At 36.5% G+C, this 10,082-nt stretch overlaps 1 protein-coding gene and 1 non-coding gene across 2 annotated transcripts in view; both read left to right on the top strand.

The window, feature by feature from the left end:
• The first annotated feature begins 443 nt into the window (after positions 1 to 443).
• Positions 444 to 550, top strand: LOC122077606. The gene has a single exon (XR_006139853.1). It is a non-coding gene; the product is annotated as a small nucleolar RNA R71 (small nucleolar RNA).
• Positions 551 to 9,129: 8,579 nt separating this feature from the next.
• Positions 9,130 to 10,082, top strand: part of LOC122075711 (protein DEHYDRATION-INDUCED 19-like) — a 5,204-nt gene continuing 4,251 nt past the window's right edge. Inside the window, exons 1-2 of the mRNA XM_042640849.1 lie at positions 9,130 to 9,484; positions 9,608 to 9,747. Of these exons, the coding sequence (XP_042496783.1) occupies positions 9,403 to 9,484; positions 9,608 to 9,747 (222 nt within the window). The 5' untranslated portion in view covers positions 9,130 to 9,402. The remainder of the gene's footprint in view (positions 9,485 to 9,607; positions 9,748 to 10,082) is intronic.

Below are 10,082 nucleotides of genomic sequence, written 5' to 3'. Positions count from 1 at the left end.
GATTTCTCCATTCTGGATTGTAGGCATTATTATATGGATTATTCTGGTATAAGACATTAACACTATCATTAAAAGTGCCCCCAGAGGTGTTGGGGCATTCTTCTATGACATGTATAGGGGACTGGCACCAAGCATAAATCTTAACCAAATTGACTAATGATGGCTCTCTAAGAACAAAAGCCTCAATCTTCTTGATTAGGCTATCCAAATGGGCTTCCTTGGCTACTATCCCATCTACAAAATATCCTTTTCCTCTTATGGTTCTTTCACTCTCTTGGGTTGATTTCCACTCACGGGTTTTGTCAACTAAATCAAGTAAGAATTCTCATGCCTTTTCTTCATCTATAGAGGATGTGAATCCCTCAGGGCACATAAACTCTATCATTTGTTTAGTTGGGTAATCAATATCCTCATAAATTATTTGACATAAATGCCATAGGTCTAGGCCATGGTGAGGGCATTCTTGGAGTAGATCCTTGAATCTCTCCATAAGTTTGGAAAAGGACTCACTAGGCTTTTACCTAAACTGAAGGATCTCACTTCTAAGCTTATTGGTCTTGTGAGTTGGGAAAAACTTCTTAAGGAAGACAACTGTGAACTGTTCCCATGAGGTTATGGAATTTGTGGGTAACCCATACAACCACTTTTTAGCTTGGTATTTTAATGCAAAAATGATAAACCTAAGCTTAACAGCATCATCAGAAAGCTGTTGGATCTTAATTAGAATATATACCTCTTCAAATTCCCTTAGAAATAGGTATGCATCCTCAGAGGTCAACCCGTGAAAGTGGGGCAACATAGTGATGTATTGAGATTTGACTTCAAAATTATTGCCCTAGGCTTATGGTAGAACTATGTAGGAAGGTTGGGCTGTTCTAGTAGGGTAGAACCTATCTTTTAGAGATTTAGGTGAAGGGTTTTGATGTTGGTCTCCCATATTGAAAGGTTTTAAAGAGAACAAATGTATAAGGTCACTACTTATTGGGTCTCTTCTTTCTAATCGATTCTTAGTATTACGTACCCACCTAACACTCATGCAACAGAAAACTACCCACAACTAGAGTAAGATAAGCACAAAAGAATGGATAGCAAAACTTTTTTTTTATATAATTTTTTGATTTTTTTTTACATTTTGGGATCTTATCGGCAGGGATCCGGGGTTGGTCAAGTCAATTCTTGAGGTACTGCTATAGGGCAAAACCTGTCTTTATCATACTGTGAGGCATGGCGACCTCCATCGATACAACTATTATTGCAAGTTATTCTTCTCAGGAATTCAATAAAAGAAAAGGAAAAACAAAACAAAGTAAGCAAAGTGCTCTGATTTACCAAAAGAAAATAAAAAATAACATGGAACTGTCTCCCCAGTAACGGCATCAAAAACTTGTTTGAGATTTTAAAATATAACCTCAAGTGTACGGATCAGTGTAGCTACGGGTCGAACATAGGGAGAGCAGTCACTTTATTTTTTTGCTTCTTTTAATAATGCGAAAGTGAACCGATTAATGATTGTGATCTAATTTTAATTACCGTCCTAAACATATGTTTCTAAAATAATGTCCTAACTATTCATCATCTAAAAATTTAAACACACAAGCCACGTAATTAAAAGTAAATAAATAAATAACTAAAAATAAACACCCCACGCAATTAAAAAGCAATGAAGGAAAAAAATACTGATATAAAAATAAAGTAAAAGAAATGGGATAAAGCAAGAGAGAGACTCATAAGTAGGTTTCTCTACTTAGCCCTAGGGATGAATCATAATATGAACTGCCCTACTTGACCAGCGAGTCACTCTTACAAGGGTTACTCTACTTGGCTTTAGGGAAAGGGAGACAATTAAAATAAAAACAATAAAATGATGGTTCTATGGCTAGGAAGGGCAAAGCTAACACATACACTAGCCATGAACCTTGACGGAAAGAGATAGCAATAGTGCAACGACTGAAATTAAAATCCTAAATTAAGAAAGAAAGGGTAGTCAGAAGAGAGAATGAGAGGGGGGAGAGAAGACTACTGAAGGAACCTACTTACTTGAACTTCATCATTTGAACTGAAAACTTGATCGATTTGAGATACTACCAGTACTAAAAACCAGATCTGGAATAAAACAAATCTGGAATTTCTAGTACTAGAGAAAACAAATCTAAAGAAAAAAAATTGAACTTGAAAGACATGCTTCATAGCTTGTTCTTGTCACCCAGAACTAAGCCTAGAACTAGAACTAGAACTAGAACTAGAACTTGAAAATTACAACTTCAATTGTTTAAACAATAAAAATAAAAGACTGAATACAAAACAAAAGTGCTTGCATTAATTGAATAAAAATAACTTACAAAAGTGTTTAAAGCATAAACTTAGAACTAGAGCTAAAGAAAGAGAAAACTAGAGAAAGAGATAGAGCAACTAAGAAAAAACCCTAGAAGAAGAATGAAGTGCCTCATCCCCTTGTGTTAATTCTATTATATACAGAATGGGGGAGGGAAGCTAATGATTTTAGCTTATAAAAAAAAATATTTTTTTTTATCTTGTTGATGAAGTGGAGGAGAGAGAAGAGAGAAAACGTGTGGAGAGAGATCTCCCACGATTTTTCTTGCCTTTTTCTTCCTATTTTTTCTCCTTTTTTTTCTATTTTTCTCTCTTCTTGCACAAAAACCCCTTTGACCTATTTTTTCTTGCTTGGATTTGGACAATATTCTATTTTAATCGAAAATTTCATCTATACCCTTGTCTTTTCTTTTCTTTTTTTCTTCTTTCCTATTTTTCCTCTTTATTTTCTCTCTCTCTTCTTCAAACTTGGCAGCTAAGAGGTTCAAACTAGAGACCTCCTAATAAGCAAGGGATTTTGCACACCACAACTCGCCAACTACGTTAGGTAGTTGTTGTTACCAAAAACAAATCTTCAATCACTCAAGGATGTGGTCCATCGATCCTTGTTAGTATTTGAAATATTCCTTATACCCTTAGGACAACTGCAGATCAGCTGGTTCTGCATCTCGGTCCAATTCTGATCCATTATTCTTTTTCTGATCCAAAAAGAATAATCACTTGTACGGTTGACCAAACGAATGTGTACTTGCAATTGAACACTTCCATCTTGCTCAGAATGTCATCCTTTTCGAAACCATGAAAAGAAATAGGACCTCCTTACGTGTAAAATTGGAGATATAGTACCCGATAGTCCTTAAGGCCTTAAAAATATAAAACCTGCTAAAAGAGAGTAAAACCCAAGGTAGCTCCATTCTAAATATGTAAAATGCATGTTTTACTACACTATATTTTACCCATAAATGTGCTCATCAGAATGTTTTACTACAACATTCTGATCCAGATCCTTAATTTTTTTTTTTTTATGATTTTATTATTTTTTTGATTTTTTTGGCTTTTTGTGAGCTTACCGGCAGGGATCCGGGGTTGGTTAGGTCAATTCCTAAGGTACTGCTACAGGGCAAAACCTGGCTTTATCATACTGTGAGGCATGGTGACCTCCACCGATACAACTATTATTGTAAATTGTTCTTCTTAGGAATTCAATAAAAGAAAAAGAAAAACAAAACAAAGTACTCCGATTTACCAAAAGAAAGCGAAAAATAACATGGAACTGTCTCTCGGCAACGGTACCAAAAACTTGTTTGTAATTTTAAAATATGACCGCAAGGGACAAACTTGTTTGCTTCTTTTAATAATGCGAAAGTGAACCAATTAATGATTGTGATTTAATTTTAATTATCGTCCTGAACATATGTATCTAAAATAATGTCCTAACCATCCATCATCTAAGAATTTAAACACGCAAGCCACACAATTAAAATTAAATAAATAAATAGCTGAAAATAAACACCCTACGCAATTAAAAAGAAATAAAGAAAAAAAATGCTGAAATAAAAATAAAGTAAAAGAAAGGGGATAAAGCTAGAGAGAGACTCACAAGTAGGTTTCTCTACTTAGCCCGAGGGATGCATCATAATATGAGCTTCCCTACGTGACTAGAGAGTCACTCTTACAAGGGTTACTCTACTTGGCTTTAGGAAAAGAGAAACAATTAAAATAAAAATAATAAAATGATGGTTCTATGGCTAGGAGGGGCAAAGCCAGTACATACACTAGCCATGAACCTTGGGGGAAAGGGAAAACAATAATATAATAACTGAAATTAAGATCCTAAATTAAGAAATAAAGGGTAGTCAGAAGAGGGAATGAGAGGGGGGAGAGAAGACTACTGAAGGAGCCTACTTACTTAAACTTCATCCCTTAAACTGAAAACTTGATTGATTTGAGATACTACCAGTACTAAAAACCAGATCTGGAATAAACCAAATCTAAAATTTCTAGTACTAGAGAAAACAAATCTGAAGAAAAAAAATTAAACTTGAAAGACATGCTTCATAGCTTGTCGAGAATTTTAACAGCCTAAGCTAGTATGGAAGTCTTATTACATGAAATAACGCAATCATATATACATACACTTGCATGAAATAATTGTAAGAAATTATTGAAATATCACATGAAATATAGATTTATATTAAAACCACATGAAATAATAAAATTTACATAAAATAATAGAAAGTGCAATTACCTTATCTATGTACATGTACAATGCCCCATGACATGACAATTGTAATCGTTATTTCATGTGAGGAACACATATGATAACGCATAAAATGATGAAACAGATTACATTTAATGTACAAATGCTAAAATTAATACATGAAATGATAACAATAAATCATTATTTTATACAGTAGGCACATAAAATAATACATGTGGAGATGAGGTACGTATTATACATGCAAATGAAATTACTATATAATATTTACATATAATAATAGATGAAAACGGTGAAATTTTCGATAATGTTCTTCTGCTCAGGGGCAAAAATTTAATTTTCTTCTCTCTTTCTTGGAGAAATTAAAAACTTCCGGCACTTGGGTAAGAAAGTTGACAGGGTTTCTATGCTAGTGTGTGAACATGGGTTTTGGTTTTTGGGAATTTGAGCAGGGCTTCCACACTATATTCTTGAGGTAGGAATTGACTATGGAAATTCTGGCAAGGCTTCTGCACTGTATTCCTAGAGTCAGAATCAGTTGTGGCATTTGGGCAGGGCTTTCGCACCGTATTCTTAAGGTTTGGAATTAGCTGTGGAAATTTGGCAGGGCTTCTGCTCCATATTCTTAGGGGTGGAATCAACTGTGAAAATTTAAGCAGGGCTTTTGCACTGTATTCCTAGAGTCAGAATCAGCTATGGCAATTCAGGTAGGGCTCCCACACTGTAATAAAAATATTGAAATCAAATACAAAAAAAAAAACTTAAACAGAAGTTCCATACTAACCTGATATGGATGACGTGGACTTCCAAAAATAGGGCAGGACTCCGTCAACTTCAACTTTAGTAAGCTCACCTCGCAATTTCTACAGACTCTCGTCTCATCTTTTTCTTTCCTCTCTCTCTCTCTCCCTCTCTTTTTTTTGTAAGGTCTCTGGAACAAGGTTTTTTCTTAGGACTGTTTTGCGGGGTTTTGGTCTCTGAAGTAGGGTTTCTTCTTTAGGGTTTTTTTTTTTTCGGGCTCCTCTCGGTGACCCGATGTCACTATTTATAGAAAAATGAGGCATTCATGTAAAAATGTCACGTAAGAGCGTATAAAGGGGGTTTAGGGGAGTGTAAGGGGGTATAGAAGGGTGTAAGGCACTTACACATCCGTGTAATGTGTAAGGTCTTACACAGACTTACACTCATCCGTTTAAGGTCCCTCCCCCCGTGGCACTTTGATATGCCTCCAAAAAGGTTGTGGCACCCCGATATACCTCCAAGTATGCTTGTAGACTGGGCAGCTACCCCGTAGGCTGGGTGGCAATAGCCCTACGTCGTTGCGGTGGAAATTTTATCAGCTAAAGCAGTAGCGTTACGTGATTGTAGTGGAAATTTTATCACCTAAGGAAAGGCGATAAGTTTTGGTTGGGGTTTGGTTTAGGGTGGTCTGATTTGGTTTGGTTTAAGGTTTGGTCTAGTTTGGTTCAGGTTTGGTCTGGTTCGGGTTGGTCTCCATTTTTTTCATATTAGATATCAATGGGACCGTATTTCTGAATGCTTTCCAATGATATGGGAATCGAACACATGCTAGGCTCAATTGTTGTATTCTGAAAAAAGGCATCAACCACTTCCGATCACCTTCCCTGCATCATTAAACAACATCGGGTTTGACCGATCACAAGTTCTAGGATAAATTGGACTTGTGCCAAAAATTTGACTTCTTTTTTAAAGAGAGAATATGTCTCCGCACCCGTAATTCATCATTGTCAAGGGGGGGGGGACAAAATTTGGTGTCTACATTTCCTAATGCAAAGATTTAGGTTCTTGAGGAGCATATAAACCTCTATATCCTCAAACCACTTTTAAAGACATCTAATTTAATAGTTCAACACAAGGAAAAATAATCTATTCAACATGCAATTAAATCAAGTATATATATCCTAAGCATGTAATATCAATAAAATAAAAAAACAATATTACAATACTAACCATTAAACATAACTAGAGTGTCAATCGCAACTACAGTCCTAATCTTTGGGTCTGCAATGCACTAGTCTATTCAAAAACTTCAATGACTATGGGAGCTCTTTAATTTTCGAAAACTACCACCACTTTGGGTGAATACCAACTTTTAGGTTTACGCTTGCCTTTATGCTTATCTTTGATAATGTCACCTTTGGGCGAGCATTACCTACTTTCCTACCAACCATTTTCTTTGTTTTTGAAATAAGTTAAAATCTTTGAGTTGCAAAACCATTGTAGTAATCTTGGATTTTACCACTTTTGTGGGTTCCATCCATTCCTATTGCAATATCTTGCAACCACATTAGGAAGCTTAAATTTGTGAGATAGGTTCATTACACTGTATATAAGCACAGTAACAAACCATAATCAATCAAAACAATTGCAGATAAAAGTAGGATCTAATACCAGATCTCAGTTACATTTTATTGCTAGTATGCAAGCCATGATACAGTAAGGTTTTATTTAAATTCCCTAATTTAACAATGATTTAACAGAATAAGTTAAAAGTATCTATATATGCAAATTTCCCCAAAATAGGGTCCCTATGATCACCAAACATAGTCATATTGCATATCAAATAAAAGAGCACAAAAAAATGAATCCAATGCAAAAAACTGTGTCAAAAAATTTGTCTGGACAAGCTTGTACGGTTGATTCAAATATTCAATTAAAAAACCTTATTAAATAGTTTTTTATTTCCTTGAATCGACATGAAAAGAATCAAAATAGATCTAACCAGATCGATCCGACTAGATCATGGGTCAGGTTAATCGATCAAAAGCCAAGGTTCTTGTGCCAAGTCAATGGGTTAGGTTATGGTTCAATTCGGTCAATGGTTAGTCGTTGACTAAGTCAGGTCAATTGTCAAATTGGGTTGGGTCATGGGTCAAATCGATCAGCCCTGGATTAATTGAGTTAACCTGTCTATCCCAGAAACCCTATCAGGTTGACCCAACAATGACCAATTACCCACCGAGTCAGGCGCGTGAGATTCACTTATGCCACCCATCGTTGTGACCGTCTTGATCTCCTCTACGTTCATGTATAAAATTTTGTTTGTTTTGATGGTAAAAAATCTCGATAGCAATCATTTTTCGACGAATCTCCTCCCCAAAACCCTATTTTCATAAAAAAAAAAAAAAATTCGATTATTAAGGTTCTAAGATCGTGAAGGGCGGCTCTAATACCACTTGTTGAGGAAATTAGTCAGAACGATCATCCCTCACGGTGATTAGAATACACAAACATATAGACTAATTGTACCTATGATAATTAATGGGACACCCCCATTACATGAATCATAAGTGGGAGCAGAGGAGTACCAGTGTGTAGGTTGAGAGCCTCCACGAGTATTGATCATGAACCTCTATCTCACGTACTTGAAGATTGGTCCTATGAATACAATCATGAATAAAATCTGCCCTCTAGGGTGTTTTGCAGTCTCCCATAACTCTGTGAGCAAGCTGGGATATTATGTGACTGTAAGGACCTTATAGAAGTCCACCCAGCCTTAACTACTCCCGGAATGGTTGGACTGACCCTATCCCTTAAAGTGAGCTGAACCACTATGGGTCCATATGAATCACCTACATTAGTGTGGCCCAAAACCCAACAAAAGAACCCTACTTTGCAGCGAGACTTCTGCACCAGACATTGGGGGAATGACTGCCCCACCTCGTGAAATGCAAAAATCTCATCTCTGTTGATGCTTCCACACGTATTGTGATTGGCTTCCGCGTTGGCACAGGAGCCATGTTGCTAGGCAGAGAACCTCTCCCTTAAACATATGGGAAAATTTTTGATCAATTGGAGTGTAAGCTATGCTAATGTTTTCTATTTTTGCATCTCTTCTCTTAACACTCACTTCCCTCTGTGCCCCTCTTTGGCTAACATTGTTGTGCCACATTCTCTATTGGTTTGCTCCCCCACCTTGGCCCTATGGCTTAGAAAATTCTCTTCCTTCTAATTTTTTTTTGGAAAAAGAATCTTAAAAGGCAACATGGACCTATGCCAAGACACATGGGAAGACAAAATGACACTGCCCTGGGAAAATCTTATCATTTTTTATGCTTCCACATGCATTCTCATTGGTGCAAAAGGTAAGTTGCCTTTTATGTAACCCTCTCCTTTTAAGATTAGTTTTATATGTAAACATGATTATTACTTTAGTCGTCGGATAAATAAATCAAAATCAAATATTCTTATCTAATGATTGAAGTATTGATTTCTTTATTACGTAGTTACAAAATTAGAAAAATAACCTAAAAACAGCATGACTTCTGTACCAAAACATAAGGAGGGGTGGAATAATCACACCTCCACCTCATGAAAAATGGAAATCCCATTACTATTAATACTTTCATGTATGATTTCATTATGTAGGGCCACACTGGCTTTTAGGAACCTCACCTCATAAAATAGTTTTAGAATTAGATAGAAAAGAACAGTCAAACGACTAAACGCCATTTTCTCTCCGGGTGAGCCTACACCCCGTCATGACGTCATCTTTTTCTCTTCTCCAACTGCCACGTGAGGCTACTGCAATGGCCACATAACCAAACTTTGACCTCAAAATAAAATAGGCCGCTTCTCCGTTCTCACTCTGCATCTCTCTCTCTCTCTCTCTGCAATTCTTCCATCTTCACAGCAATTAGTAAATCTTATAAAGAATAAGAAACAGAGCAGAAAATTATTTTACAAAAAATAAATCATCAGAAAAAAGGAAACAAGAAGAAGAAGAGAGGAGAAATATAAAGTTTGATTTTGTTGTTAATTTGTTTATTTTGATCTATTCGGAAGGGAAATACGTATATTTCTCCGATCCCCTCATCGGCCCCTGTTTTTCAATGGACTCCGATCTTTGGACATCTCGTCTTGCAGCGGCCAAACGCCAATACGCGTTGCAGCACCATCAGAACTCCCAAATAGGTACCCTGTTCTTTATTCTATCTCATAGTATTTTTTGTTCTTATCCTTCATTTGATCCTTTAATCTGTAAAATGGGGGAAAAATCTGATTTTTTTCCCTTCCTTTCGGTGGATTTTTTATTAGATCGGTTGAGTATCGATGATTTCGAGGTTGAAGAAGAGGTTCGTCCTGATTTTCCCTGCCCTTATTGCTACGAGGACTACGATATCGCTTCTCTGTGTTCGCATCTTGAAGACGAGCATCCATTTGAGTCCAAGGTCTCGGTGAGTTAGTTTCCCCATTGATTTATTGCTGACCCGTACTTCTTGTTTGTACCCTTTTCGTTTTTGGATGGGATAACCTCCTATATCTGTAATTACATTGCTTGATCATTTGATTATGTCGTAATGCTACGATCTTGGTCAACCCTTTTCTTCCTATGATGATTTTTTTTTTGGGGGGGTTGCTCTGATAATCTGATAGGTGGCTCAAGTTTTTTATGTTTTGATGTTTGTACCTGAAGGCCTTGTATCTGCAGCTACCTTCTTTTCTTCTTCTGTAATGTTGTAAAGCCGACTTTGATCATTGCTCTCCCCCAACCCCCACCCCCCCCCACCCC

Source organism: Macadamia integrifolia, chromosome 4 (genome assembly GCF_013358625.1).
Source record: "Macadamia integrifolia cultivar HAES 741 chromosome 4, SCU_Mint_v3, whole genome shotgun sequence".
NCBI classification, from domain to species: Eukaryota; Viridiplantae; Streptophyta; class Magnoliopsida; order Proteales; family Proteaceae; genus Macadamia; species Macadamia integrifolia.
This window is presented reverse-complemented; position numbering and strand designations above follow the sequence as displayed.